This window comes from Oncorhynchus tshawytscha, unplaced genomic scaffold (genome assembly GCF_018296145.1).
Source record: "Oncorhynchus tshawytscha isolate Ot180627B unplaced genomic scaffold, Otsh_v2.0 Un_contig_9291_pilon_pilon, whole genome shotgun sequence".
Taxonomy (NCBI): domain Eukaryota; kingdom Metazoa; phylum Chordata; class Actinopteri; order Salmoniformes; family Salmonidae; genus Oncorhynchus; species Oncorhynchus tshawytscha.
This window is the reverse complement of record NW_024608285.1, coordinates 20001-35214: the sequence shown is the minus strand read 5'-3', so window position 1 is coordinate 35214 and position 15214 is coordinate 20001. Positions and strand designations below refer to the sequence as shown.

The 15214-nt window shown below is 38.4% G+C and overlaps 1 protein-coding gene across 1 annotated transcript; it reads left to right on the top strand.

The window, feature by feature from the left end:
- Positions 1-2180: 2180 nt before the first annotated feature.
- On the top strand, positions 2181-10902 carry LOC112242672 (NLR family CARD domain-containing protein 3-like). Its single transcript, XM_042313005.1, has 5 exons — positions 2181-2262; positions 2392-2620; positions 3019-4810; positions 7765-7935; positions 10566-10902. The coding sequence occupies exons 2-5, from the start codon at positions 2392-2394 to the stop codon at positions 10753-10755; spliced, it is 2382 nt and encodes a 793-aa protein (XP_042168939.1). The 5' UTR covers positions 2181-2262; the 3' UTR covers positions 10756-10902.
- The last annotated feature ends 4312 nt before the right edge of the window (positions 10903-15214 follow it).

Here is a 15214-nt window from a genome sequence, read left to right as displayed (position 1 = left end):
AAGACATTTGACAGAATTTTCCCGACCACTTTGACCACTTTGCCTGCTCTTAATCATTGCCTAATTTAATTGAATGCATTTTTATTTTAACCAATTTTGATGGTTGTACAAGCAGAATATTGACAATATTACCATCATGTTGCCTACAACATTGCATACAATGTTCATTTTCATCGAACACAAATTACGCCCTAGACGCCTTCAATTGCCCAATTTATAGCCATGCACAATTTAGGATTATTATTTAACAACATGGTGTTGTGCTCCAAAGGGAGAACTTGAAATATAATTCATAAAATCATAATAATTAAATCATCAAAAGAAAAACATGTTTATTATTATACACTCTTAGAACAGAAGGTTCCTTATAGAACTAAAAAGGCTTCTATCACTTCCTTAAAATATGGAACCACTAAAAGTTATATATATTTTTGGGTTCAGTGAACCTGTAGAGTTCTGATAACCAAAAGGTTCCTGTTTTGAGGATGGGAACCCAGCAGCCCTCCAGTGGTCAGAACAAGTCCACCCATTTTTTCCAGCACCCGGCCCGGGATTAGAACCAGCCACCGTTCAGCCATAGGTCATACTCCCTCCACAGCTCCAACTCCTTAGCCACTGGGTGAAAACCTGAGTTAATCTTCAGAAATAAGCATGAGTTAATCTGCCAAAATGAAGACAAAATGCTATGCAGACAAACACGGTATCACTTATTATACATAAGTATTCTACATAAATCAGTGCCAAAAGCACAAGACTTGCAATTGCATGTAGGTCTATATTATTAATGGATTGATCATATAGAAATATAAAACATTATTTTAACTACTACAAAGCAATTACATGTGGCGCAGGAACCACTGACTCACTGCATTATTCTATAGTATTATCAAGACACCTGCTGTTAACTACTTAGGACAGCTCACGAGGTGTCCTAAATATCTGCTGACTAGGTTGGACTAGAGACTTCATGATTAGCATTAATTAATACCCATAAGTGTAAACTGTCTTTATTCTCAGCACTTATACGACCAATATTCTACTCTGAGACGCTTTGGCGATATGGACCCAGATCTCAACATATTGTCATAAAAAAACAGAATGTTTGTTTTACATAATAATCCAAAATGAATATTACTAATGTAACCCACTGTAAAGACTGGGTTTAGTTGACTGGGTTCAGTTGATTGTGTCCTCGTTCACTGTCATGTCCCCGTACAGTTCTGGAACTGTCCGAACTGTCCGCGGATTTCCGGTCCCCGTGAACTGTCCGCGTCCCCGTTGGTGTGGCGCCAAGCCGTGTCCAAGAGTGGACTGAACTTTTGAAATATTATTTTACAGTGTTGAGACGCCTCAATTTAGGTATTTGCCCCGGGTAAATAATCACTAGTCAGAACCTCAACCTCAGTTTACATTCATTATAAAAATCATCTTAATATCTGATATTGTGAATAAACAACCTCGAGAGTGCATCTTCCAGCCCTCCAATAAATTACATCATTCAACCCTCCCAACAGGTTAGTAAATTTACCTCAACATCCCCCGGAGAAGCAGAGTAACGACACCAGCCTTTTAGCGGGGCTGACAGACTGACTACAACGCTCGCGACGATAAATTAATTTCGTCATTAAAAATGACACACTGCTCGCGCCATTAACTAACGTCTGGAAGTCCGTTCTATTTGTGAAACTCTTCTTCTGTTTCCCCATCTGAGCTCAGAGTAGATGAGAGATGTAATGTTTGTCTCTGTTGTGTTGAAGACCAATCCAGCAGGAGAGACCAGCCTCCCCTGTTCCCAGCTGTGTGTCCATGAAGAGTGACCAGTCTATGGAATCCTCCTATATAGTTTAGAGAGGGAGACTTTTCTACTGAACAAAGGTAAGAAGAACTCATGGGTCCTGGTCAGTGAGTTAAACAACACTGTCTCTAGTCATTTCTCCTCTCCGTTTCCCATTTATTTTGTTGTTTTCATAATCCATAGGCTAATCATTTTGTCAATTTTCATAGTCCTAAAACAATATTAAACAAACACAACATTCCCTCCGTGTGTGTGTGTGTGTGTGTGTGTGTGTGTGTGTGTGTGTGTGTGTGTGTGTGTGTGTGTGTGTGTGTGTGTGTGTGTGTGTGTGTGTGTGTGTGTGTCCTGGATGAGGAGATGTAATCTCATGTTTTGTCCACAGAAACCAACAGGAGAGATCAGAGTCAGAGATTCTCAGTGGTCAGTCTTCCCAGAGTCATCAAACAGACCTGGCCTCCATATTCAGTGTATGTGGTCCTGTTATGTACATTTGTTTTTGTTTACCTCAAGTAAAGTTGATCTGTCAATCATTCATTAATGTGTTAATGAGAAAGCATTTATTCTCTTGCTTAACTAATTTACTTTATTTATTTCAGATGCTTGAAGAGAAAATTATGACATTTGTGAAGAACGAGCTGAAGATGTTCAAGAGGATTCTTAGTCCAGAACTCCCAGAAGGCTTTGAGAGTCAGAAGCAGGATAAGGAAGTGGTGGACCCTGAAGATGAGCAGCAGGAGAGCAGTGCCAGAGAGGGGGCTCTGAAGATCACACTGCACATCCTGAGGAAAATGAACCAGAAGGAGCTTGCTGACACACTGGAGAAATGTAAGATCTGTCTGCCTCATGTTGAATGATGATTTATAACATTTAAAAGCTGTAGCTAAAGTACAGCTAAAGTAGCTGTGTAACTCAATGATATTGTAGCAGCCTTAACACAACACCTAGTGACCTCATCAAGTAGCAGCAGGGATGTGTTGTGTTGATTCATTTAGAGAGAGAGAGAGAACATTAATAATACCATCAATAATACCAATAATAATATAATCAGTCACACCAGTCTGTAATGCATTATGAAAACATTTATACAGTCAGTTAAGATAATAAATTATTATAATGTAAAAACTAATGGGATTATGTAAATGTAAAACTTTAACTGTCCTACAATACTGTAGGCATTAAAACAGATGTAATATTAATATCCTCTGTGTTATTTCTTCATTCAGATGAGCTTGCTGTGATTTGCCAACGTGAACTCAAATCTAATCTAAAGAAGAAGTTTCAATGTGTATTTGAGGGGATCGCTAAACAAGGAAACCCAACACTTCTCAATAAGATCTACACAGAGCTCTACATCACAGAGGGTGGAACAGGAGAGGTCAATAATGAACATGAGCTGAGACAGATTGAGACAACAACCAGGAAACAAGCAAGACCAGAGACTGCAATCAAATGTAACGACATCTTCAAACCCTTAACTGGACAAGATAAACCTATCAGAACTGTGCTGACAAAGGGAGTCGCTGGCATTGGAAAAACAGTCTCTGTGCAGAAGTTCATTCTGGACTGGGCTGAAGGAAAAGCAAATCAGGATGTCCAATTTGTATTTTCATTCCCTTTTCGGGAGCTGAATTTGATGAAAGAGGACAAACACACTTTCATTGAACTTCTTAATCACTTCTCAATGGAAACCAAACAATCAGGAATCTCCATCTACAACAAGTACAAAGTTCTGTTCATCTTTGATGGTCTGGATGAGTGCCGACTGCCCCTAGACTTCCAGAAGAACAAGATCTGTTGGGACGTCACAGAGTCAACCTCAGTGGATGTTCTGCTGACAAATCTCATCAAGGGAAATCTGCTTCCCTCTGCTCTCCTCTGGATAACTACCCGACCTGCAGCAGCCAATAAGATCCCTTCAGGGTGTGTTGACCAGGTGACAGAGGTACGAGGGTTCAATGACCCACAGAAGGAGGAGTACTTCAGGAAGAGATTCAGTGATGAGGACCTGGCCAGCAGAATCATCTCACACATAAAGACATCAAGGAGCCTCCACATCATGTGCCACATTCCAGTCTTCTGTTGGATTTCTGCAACAGTCCTTGAACACATGCTGAAACATAAGAGAGAAGAGATGCCCAAGACTCTGACTGAGATGTACACACACCTTGTGGTGTTTCATACCAAACAGAAGAATGAAAAGTATCTTGGGAAAGAAGAGACAGGTCCACACTGGAATAAAGAGAGCATTCTGTCACTGGGAAAACTGGCTTTTCAACAGCTTGTGAATGGCAATCTGATTTTCTATGAAGAAGACCTGAAAGAGGCTGGCATTGATGTCAATGAAGCCTCAGTGTACTCAGGATTGTGCACACAGCTCTTTAAAGAGGAATGTGGGCTGTACCAGGACAAGGTGTACTGCTTTGTTCATCTGAGCATTCAGGAGTTTCTGGCTGCTGTATATGTGTTCCTCTCATTCATCAACAACAATGACAATCTAATGGCCGAACCGCAAACAAAGTCCAGGCATCTTTTCTGTTCAGGATCAAACAAGCCTGAAGTTACTTTCTACAAGAGTGCTGTGGATAAAGCCTTACAAAGTGAGACAGGAAACTTGGACCTTTTCCTCCGCTTCCTTCTGGGCCTCTCACTGGAGTCCAATCAGAAGCACTTACAAGGTCTACTGACAAAGACAAGAAGCAGCTCACAGAGCCATGAAGAAACAGTCAAGTACATCAAGGAGAAGATCAGGGAGAATCCCTCTCCAGAGAGGAGCATCAATCTGTTCCACTGTCTGAATGAACTGAATGACCATTCTCTAGTGGAGGAGATCCAAAGCTACCTGAGATCAGGAAGTCTCTCTGGAGACAACCTGTCACCTGCACAGTGGTCAGCTCTGGTCTTTGTGTTGCTGACTTCAGAAAAGGAGCTGGATGTGTTTGACCTGAAGAAATACTCCAGATCAGAGGAAGGTCTTCTGAGGCTGCTGCCAGTGGTCAAAGCCTCCAGAGCTGTTCTGTGAGTAAATAAAATGACATATAAGAACTAATCATCAGGAAGAAATATTCAGTTTAGAGAAAAGTATGTATTCTAACATGTGTATAATATTATATTGAATAACATATTGAATAAATGCATTGATTTTCACATTAGTATACCAATATGACCATACAATTCTAGGAGATGGAAAATGAATCTATATGTTGTTTGGGAGAATAAACCAAATGCATCTGCCATTGTCCTTCTACACTACTGGTGTTAAATTAACAGTGTGTTTGTGAAGTCATGATGATCTCTTTGTCAGGCTGTCAGGCTGTGGAGTCACAGAGGAAGGCTGTGCTTCTCTGGTCTCAGCTCTGAGGTCAAACCCCTCACACCTGAGAGAGCTGGATCTGAGTAACAATGACCTGAAGGATTCAGGAGTGAAGCTGCTCTCTGCTGGACTGGGGAATCCCCACTGTAAACTGGAGACTCTGAGGTCAGTATTCCTGTAGTTGGTCAACAAGTGATAACTGTTCACCAGATCCACATGTGTTTACCAGACACACATAGTCCACACCACATGTGTTTGGACAGTGATGCTTACAGTTTTACATTTGGTTGTGTTTTAGATGTTTTCCTAATAGAAACTGAATGGTGAATAATGTCCTGTCATTTTGGAGTCACTTCACTTGTATTGTCAGTAAGAATATTTTGAAATACAAGGACACTTTATAAATACATTCATGTGGATCTGGACACTTCTACATTCATGTGGATGCTACCATGATTATGAATGAATTTTGTTGAGTGTTATTGAATTTAGCATGAAGTCTGTTTTCTCTAATATTGGTAATGGTGAGAGGTTAGCATGTTTTGTGTAGCACTCTTTATTGGTAATGGTGAGAGGTTAGCATGTTTTGTTGTAGCCTCTGTTGCTGGTAATGGTGAGAGGTTAGCATGTTTTGTTGTAGCCTCTGTTATTGGTAATGGTGAGAGGTTAGCATGTTTTGTTGTAGCATGTTTTGTTGGTGAGGTTGTTTTGTTGTAGCCTCTGTTATTGGTAATGGTGAGAGGTTAGCATGTTTTGTTGTAGCCTCTGTTATTGGTAATGGTGAGAGGTTAGCATGTTTTTGGTAATGGTGAGAGGTTAGCATGTTTTGTTGTAGCCTCTGTTATTGGTAATGGTGAGAGGTTAGCATGTTTTGTTGTAGCCTCTGTTATTGGTAATGGTGAGAGGTTAGCATGTTTTGTTGTAGCCTCTGTTATTGGTAATGGTGAGAGGTTAGCATGTTTTGTTGTAGCCTCTGTTATTGGTAATGGTGAGAGGTTAGCATGTTTTGTTGTAGCCTCTGTTATTGGTAATGGTGAGTTGTAGCCTCTGTTATTGGTAATGGTGAGAGGTTAGCATGTTTTGTTTTTTGTTGTAGCCTCTGTTATTGGTAATGGTGAGGGTTAGCATGTTTTGTTGTAGCCTCTGTTAACTTTCAGGTTAGCACTCATTATTATTCATAATTCAGTCATGATTTGTATTATCATGGCATCATCAGGATTAGTTTATTAGTGCTTAGAAACATGTTATCTACTCACTTAGACAGAAAAATACTCTAGTCATCATCCACCATCACAATTGTTTTAATGAACAAAAATAACCCAAAACAACCAAAACAAACTGTAAATGCAACAAACGAGTTTGTCACGACTTCCGCCGAGGTCGGTCCCTCTCCTTGTTCGGGCGACGTCACCGTCCTTCTAGCCATCGCAGATCCACTTTCATTTTCCATTTGTTTTGTCTTTGTTTTACACGGCTGGTTTCATTTCCCCAATTACATGTTCATTATTTAACCCTCTTTTCCCCCTTTGTTTCTGTGATTGTTTTCTGTCTGTTCGGTCTGTTATTGTGGGCTCGGTTACGACATTTTATTAGACATTTTATTAGAATATTTGAGTAAAGTTACTTGTGTTACTCATCTCTGCTGTCCTGCGCCTGACTCCTCTGCACCAGCCTCACCCAGACCATTACAGAGTTTCAGTCACAAGCTTGATGAAGTCATTGCGTTCAAGGAATATCGGACCAAATACTCAACTTTTGACTATTTTAAACCCTGAAAGTTAATTGGTCAGAATACTTATGACTTCTTCAAATAGGGGGACTAGATACATGAAGTGCTTTATTGTATATACCTAAATCTGAAACAGATATGTATTAAAATACCCTCATTATATACTGTCACCTCAAATGAAACATTTGATCTGAATTCAAAATGTTGGAGTATAGAGTCACATTTAAAATGTTAGCTTCACTGTCTAAATAGATATGGTGTGGACTGTATACTCAATACAATCTAAATCTGATACCTCACTGTCTAAATAGATATGGTGTGGACTGTATACTCAATACAATCTAAATCTGATACCTCACAATCTAGTCTAAATAGATAAACTGGTGTGGTCACTGTATACTGAATACAATCTAAATCTGATACCTCACTGTCTAAATAGATATGGTGTGGACTGTATACTCAATATTTGTTAATCTAAATCTGGTACTACAATACAATCTAAATCTGATACCTCACTGTCTATACTTGGACTGTATACTCAATACAATCTAAATCTGATACCTGATTTCTAAATAGATATGGTGGACTGTATACTCAATACAATCACTGATAATCTGAACATGTTGTCATCTGAAATCTGATACCTCACTGTCTAAATGGATATGTCATACTAATACAATCTATTCTGATACATGTCTAAATATATGTGTCATACAATCTTCACCAAAAGAATATCAGTGTGGTTTTCAATATGATACTTGATTTGTCACTGTCAGGCTGTCAGTTATCTGGAAGGCTGTGCTTCTCTGGTCTCAGCTCTGAGGTCAAACCCAACACATTATTTGTGGACAGGTTAACAGTGTAAGCAGTGAAAGCTAAGCGTAACATTTTAATACAACCTGTCTGTCATTGTATTTCTCTGTGTTTCAGACTCACTGGCTGTAAACTCAGAAACACATCCTGTAAAGTGTTGGCCTCAGTTCTCAGTTCAAACCCCTCACACCTGAGAGAGGATCTGAGTAACAATGACCTGAAGGATTCAGGAGTGAAGCTGCTCTCTGCTGGACTGGGGAATCCCCACTGTAAACTGGAGACTCTGAGGTCAGTATTCCTGTAGTTGGTCAACAAGTGATAACTGTTCACCAGATCCACATGTGTTTACCAGACACACATAGTCCACACCATATGTGTTTGGACAGTGAAGCTTACAGTTTTAAATGTGGTGCTTTGCTCCAGCATTTTGGATTTGAGATACAATGTTTCATATTAGGTGACAGTACAGAATGTCACCTTTTATTTAAAGGTATTTTCATAGATATATATTTTACTGTTTATAAATGAAAACACTTTATGTATCTAGTTCTCCCATTTGAAAAAGTCATAATATTTTGGATAAATTATTTTTGTCATAAGTTTAGTATTTGGTCCCATGTTCCATGCCTGCAGTGATTACATCAAGCTTGTGATTCTACTAACTTGTTGAATTAATTAGCAGTTTGTCTTGGTTGTGTTTTAGATGTTTTCCTCATAGAAACTGAATGGTGAATAATGTCCTGTCATTTTGGAGTCACTTCACTTGTATTGTCAGTAAGAATAGAAGATGTTTCTGAACACTTCTACATTCATGTGGATGCTACCATGATTATGAATAATCATGAATGAATAAAGAATGATGATGAATGAGAAAGTTACAGAGGTACAAAGATCAGAATAAATGCTGACCTCCCCAGTGCTAATGGTGAGAGGTTAGCATGTTTTGTTGTAGCCTCTGTTATTGGTAATGGTGAGAGGTTAGTATGTTTTGTTGTAGCCTCTGTTATTGGTAATGGTGAGAGGTTAGCATGTTTTGTTGTAGCCTCTGTTATTGGTAATGGTGAGAGGTTAGCATGTTTTGTTGTAGCCTCTGTTATTGGTAATGGTGAGAGGTTAGCATGTTTTGTTGTAGCCTCTGTTATTGGTAATGGTGAGAGGTTAGCATGTTTTGTTGTAGCCTGTTTTGGTAATGGTGAGAGGTTAGCATGTTTTCTCTGTTATTGGTAATGGAGAGGTTAGCATGTTTTGTTGTAGCCTCTGTTATTGGTAATGGTGAGAGGTTAGCCTGTTTTGTTATAGCCTCTAACTTTCACATTCATTATTATTAATGATTCATTCATGATTTTTCTTAGTCAAGGCATCATCAGGATTCATTTATTATTGTTTAGAAACATGTTATCTACTCACTTATAAAGAAAATTACTCGTCATCATCCACCATTTTAATTCTGAGCAAAACATAACTCAAAACACAACCAAAACAAACTGCGAATGCAACCAACAAGTTTGAGTCACATGCTTGATGTAGGTATTGCATTCAAGGAATATCAGACCCAATACTAAACTTTTGACTACTTTAATAAACGATAAGTGAATTGGTCAGAATACTTATGTCTTCTTCAAATGGGGGGACTATACATAGATACATAATGTGCTTTTATTTCTAAACGTGAAACAGATATGTCTTAAAATACCCTCAAATAAAAGGTGATATTAGATAGTCACCTCACATTTAACATGTTAGCTTAACTGTCAAAATAGATATGGTGTGGACTGTATACTCAATACAATCTAAATCTGATACCTCACTGTCTAAATAGATATGGTGTGGACTGTATACTCAATACAATCTAAATCTGATACCTCACTGTCTAAATAGATATGGTGTGGACTGTATACTCAATACAATCTAAATCTGATACCTCACTGTCTAAATAGATATGGTGTGGACTGTATACTCAATACAAACTAAATCTGAACCTCATGTCTAAATAGATATGGTGTGGACTGTATACTCAATACTCTGATAAAAATAGATTGGTGTCACTGTCTAAATAGATATGTCTGTGATGTATACTGTAATACAATCTAAATCTGATACCTCACTGTCTAAATAGATATGGTGTGGACTGTATACTCAAATAATATGGTGTAAATGTATACTGATACCTAAATCACTGTCTAAACTAGATATGGTGTGGACTGTATACTCAATACAATCTAAATCTGATAAATCTGATACCCTGTCTAAATAGATATGGTGTGGACTGTATACTCAATACTGTCTAAATAGATATGGTGTGGACTGTATACTAATACAATACAATAAATCTGATACCTCACTGTCTAAATAGATATGGTGTGGACTGTATACTCAATACAATCTAAATCTGATACCTCACTGTCTAAATAGATATGGTGTGGACTGTATACTCAATACAATCTGATACCTCACTGTCTAAATAGATATGGTGTGGACTGTATACTCAATACAATCTAAATCTGATACCTCACTGTCTAAATAGATATGGTGTGGACTGTATACTCAATACAATCTAAATCTGATACCTCACTGTCTGTCTTTTGACTGATACTGATTTTTAAACTGGTCTGGTCAGTCTACTCAAATATTCGTACTATACAGTTCTTTCTCTACAAGCAATACTTTGATCATTTATAATAATGAATTGTACTGGTCAGTCTACTATAATATTTCTCCTGAAATATTTGTTAATATGCATCTTTCTATCTTCAAGCAATACTTGGATAATGTGTCATTTCTAGGATGTGCTTCTCTGGTCTCAGCTCTGAGGTCAAACCCAACACATTATTTGTGGACAGGTTAACAGTGTAAGCAGTGAAAGCTAAGCGTAACATTTTAATACAACCTGTCTGTCATTGTATTTCTCTGTGTTTCAGACTCACTGTCTGTAAACTCAGAAACACATCCTGTAAAGTGTTGGCCTCAGTTCTCAGTTCAAACCCCTCACACCTGAGAGAGCTGGATCTGAGTAACAATGACCTGAAGGATTCAGGAGTGGAGCTGCTCTCTGCTGGACTGGGGAATCCCCACTGTAAACTGGAGACTCTGAGGTCAGTATTCCTGTAGTTGGTCAACAAGTGATAACTGTTCACCAGATCCACATGTGTTTACCAGACACACATAGTCCACACCATATTTGCATACCTGTGTTACTGTTTAAATATGAATAGTGAATAACGACGAATAACAAAGATATAGAGGCACAAAGATCAGAATAAATGCTAAACTAATCCTCTGTTAATGATGGTGAGAGGTTAGCATGTTTTGTTGTAGTCTCTGTTATTGGTAATGGTGAGAGGTTAGCATGTTTTGTTGTAGTCTCTGTTATTGGTAATGGTGAGAGGTTAGCATGTTTTGTTGTAGTCTCTGTTATTGGTAATGGTGAGAGGTTTTGTTGTAGTTTTGTTGTGAGAGGTTAGCTGTTTTGGTAATGGTGGTGAGAGGTTAGCATGTTTTGTTGTAGCCTGTTATTGTTGGTGAATGAGGTTAGCATGTTTTGTTGTAGCCTCTGTTATTGGTAATGGTGAGAGGTTAGCATGTTTTGTTGTAGCCTCTGTTATTGGTAATGGTGAGAGGTTAGCATGTTTTGTTGTAGCCTCTGTTATTGGTAATGGTGAGAGGTTAGCATGTTTTGTTGTAGTCTCTGTTATTGGTAATGTATGTTTTGTTGTAGCCTCTGTTATTGGTAATGGTGAGAGGTTAGCATGTTTTGTTGTAGCCTCTGTTATTGGTAATGGTGAGAGGTTTAGTGTTTTGTTGTAGCCTGTTATTGGTAATGGTGAGAGGTTAGCATGTTTTGTTGTAGCCTCTGTTATTGGTAATGGTGAGAGGTTAGCATGTGTTGTTGTAGCCTTTGTAACTTTCACACTCATTATTATTCATAATTCAGTCATGATTTGTATTATCATGGCATCATCAGGATTAGTTTATTAGTGCTTAGAAACATGTTATCTACTCACTTAGACAGAAAAATACTCTAGTCATCATCCACCATCACAATTGTTTTAATGAACAAAAATAACCCAAAACAACCAAAACAAACTGTAAATGCAACAAACGAGTTTGTCACGACTTCCGCCGAGGTCGGTCCCTCTCCTTGTTCGGGCGACGTCACCGTCCTTCTAGCCATCGCAGATCCACTTTCATTTTCCATTTGTTTTGTCTTTGTTTTACACGGCTGGTTTCATTTCCCCAATTACATGTTCATTATTTAACCCTCTTTTCCCCCTTTGTTTCTGTGATTGTTTTCTGTCTGTTCGGTCTGTTATTGTGGGCTCGGTATTACGACATTTTATTAGAATATTTGAGTAAAGTTACTTGTGTTACTCATCTCTGCTGTCCTGCGCCTGACTCCTCTGCACCAGCCTCACCCAGACCATTACAGAGTTTCAGTCACAAGCTTGATGAAGTCATTGCGTTCAAGGAATATCGGACCAAATACTCAACTTTTGACTATTTTAAACCCTGAAAGTTAATTGGTCAGAATACTTATGACTTCTTCAAATAGGGGGACTAGATACATGAAGTGCTTTATTGTATATACCGTGAAACAGATATGTATTAAAATACCCTCATTATATACTGTCACCTCATATGAAACATTTGATCTGAATTCAAAATGTTGGAGTATAGAGTCACATTTAAAATGTTAGCTTCACTGTCTAAATAGATATGGTGTGGACTGTATACTCAATACAATCTAAATCTGATACCTCACTGTCTAAATAGATATGGTGTGGACTGTATACTCAATACAATCTAAATCTGATACCTCACTGTCTAAATAGATATGGTGATACCTCACTGTCTAAATAGACTGTGTGGACTGTACTCAATACAATCTAAATCTGATACCTCAAAATAGATATGGTGTGGACTGTATACTCAATACAATCTATACCTCACTGTCTGATACCTCACTGTCTAAATAGATATGGTGTGGACTGTATACTCAATACAATCTAAATCTGATACCTCACTGTCTAAATAGATATGGTGTGGACTGTATACTCAATACAATCTAAATCTGATACCTCACTGTCTAAATAGATATGGTGTGGACTGTATACTCAATACAATCTAAATCTGATACCTCAAATAGAATGGTGTGTTTTACAATCTAAATCTGTCTAAATAGATCTGGTGTGACTGATACTGCTTTTAAACTGGTCTGGTCAGTCTACTGTAATAATATTAATGGACTTATATGCATCTTTCTGATGTATCTACTGTAATACTTGGAAAATGGTGTCATTTATAATAATGATACATTTATAAATGTATACTTTAAAATGGTAGCATTGTTTCTGTATGTAATACTTGGATTTCAGGACACTGATATATATGTACTTTCAGGACACTGAATATCTGAACATGTTGAATAATACCACCAAAGAATACTGTTTAATGTGATTTGACTCTTTTTCACCAGCTGTTTTGAAAACCCAATTATTTGTGGACAGGTGCAGTGAAAGCTTTTTAATACAACCTGATTTGACTTTCTTTGTTTCAGGCTGTCAGGCTGTCTAGTCACAGAGGAAGGCTGTGTTCTCTGGTCTCAGCTCTAAAACCTGACTAGGTTAACAGTGTAAGAGAAACACCTGTCTGTCAAACCCCTCAGTTCAAACCTGACACCTGAGAGCTGGATCTGAGTAACAATGACCTGAAGGATTCAGGAGTGAAGCTGCTCTCTGCTGGACTGGGGAATCCCCACTGTAAACTGGAGACTCTGAGGTCAGTATTCCTGTAGTTGGTCAACAAGTGATAACTGTTCATCAGATCCACATGTGTTTACCAGACACACATAGTCCACACCATATGTGTTTGGACAGTGAAGCTTACAGTTTTACATTTGGTGCTCCAACATTTAGGATTTGAGATATAATGTTTCATATTATGGTGACAGTACAGAATGTCAGAGGTTAGCATGTTTTGTTGTAGCTTGTTATTGGTGAGAGGTTAGATGTTTTGTGAGATTGGTTGGTGAGAGGTTATGTTTTGTTGTAGTCTCTGTTATTGGTAATGGTGAGAGGTTAGCATGTTTTGTTGTAGCCTCTGTTTTGTTGTAGCCTCTTTATTGGTAATGGTGAGAGGTTAGCATGTTTTGTTAGTAGCCTCTGTTATTGGTAATGGTGAGAGGTTAGTTTTGTTGTAGTGTTTTGTAATGGTGAGAGGTTAGCATGTTTTGTTGTAGTCTCTGTAATGGTGAGAGGTTAGCATGTTTTGTTGTAGTCTCTGTTTTGTTGTAGTCTGTTATTGGTATGGTGAGAGGTTAGCATGTTTTGTTGTAGTCTCTGTTATTGGTAATGGTGAGAGGTTAGCATGTTTTGTTGTAGCCTCTGTTGTTGGTAATGGTGAGAGGTTAGTTATGTTTTGTTGTAGTTTTGTTAGTCTTGGTAATGGTGAGAGGTTAGCATGTTTTGTTGTAGCCTCTGTTATTGGTAATGGTGAGAGGTTAGCATGTTTTGTTGTAGCCCTTGTTAACACTAATAATACTATGCAATGATAATATTTGCATTTTTTTTTCACTATAAGCAACAGTGGGATTTCTTCCATTGACGGAGAGGCGGACCAAAGCGCAGCGTGGTTGTTTTTCATTCAATGTTTTGAACAAACTAAATCACTTCACATGAACAAACTAACAAAAACAAGAACAGTTTCTGGTGAAAACCCAAAAGGAACAGCAAAACAGTCCTATCTGGTGCAAAACAAAGGAACAATCACCCACAAACAGTCCTATCTGGTGCAAAACACAGAGACAGGAACAATCACCCACAAACAGTCCTATCTGGTGAACAAAACAAAACACAGAGACAGGAACAATCACCCACAAACAGTCCTATCTGGTGCAAAACACAGACAGGAACAATCACCCAGTCAAAACTATCGTGCAAAACACAGAGACAGGAACAATCACCCACAAACAGTCCCCATCTGGTGCAAAACACAGAGACAGGAACAATCACCCACAAACAGTCCTATCTGGTGCAAAAACACAGAGACAGGAACAATCACCTGGTGCAAAAACAGAGACAGGAACAATCACCCAAAACAGTCTATCTGGTGCAAAACACAGAGACAGGAACAATCACCCACAAACAGTCCTATCTGGTGCAAAACACAGAGACAGGAACAATCACCCACAAACAAAACACAGTGACACAATCACCCACAAACACACAGTGACACCCAGGCTACCTAATGATTCTCAATCAGAGACAACTAATGACACCTGCCTCTGATTGAGAACCATCTTAGGCCGAAACATAGAAATACCCCAAAACATAGAAAAACAAACATAGACTGCCCACCCAACTCACGCCCTGACCATACTAAATAATGACAAAACAAAGGAAATAAAGGTCAGAACGTGACAAACAGTGATGATTTGTCATTTGATAAAAAAATATACTGCCACTATTTTCACCACCAAAGAATATCAGTGTGATTTTAATATGATTTGACTCTTTGCAGGCTGTCAGGCTGTCTAGTCACAGAGGAAGGCTGTGCTTCTCTGGTCTCAGCT

Excerpts from the sequence above, each read along its gene's own strand:
- LOC112242672 (XM_042313005.1), top strand. The coding sequence starts at position 2,392 with ATGCTTGAAGAGAAAATTATGACATTTGTGAAGAACGAGCTGAAGATG. Across the intron at positions 2,621-3,018 it reads TGCTGACACACTGGAGAAAT|ATGAGCTTGCTGTGATTTGC; the intron begins GTAAGATCTGTC and ends TTCTTCATTCAG. Across the intron at positions 7,936-10,565 it reads TGTAAACTGGAGACTCTGAG|ACTCACTGTCTGTAAACTCA; the intron begins GTCAGTATTCCT and ends TCTGTGTTTCAG.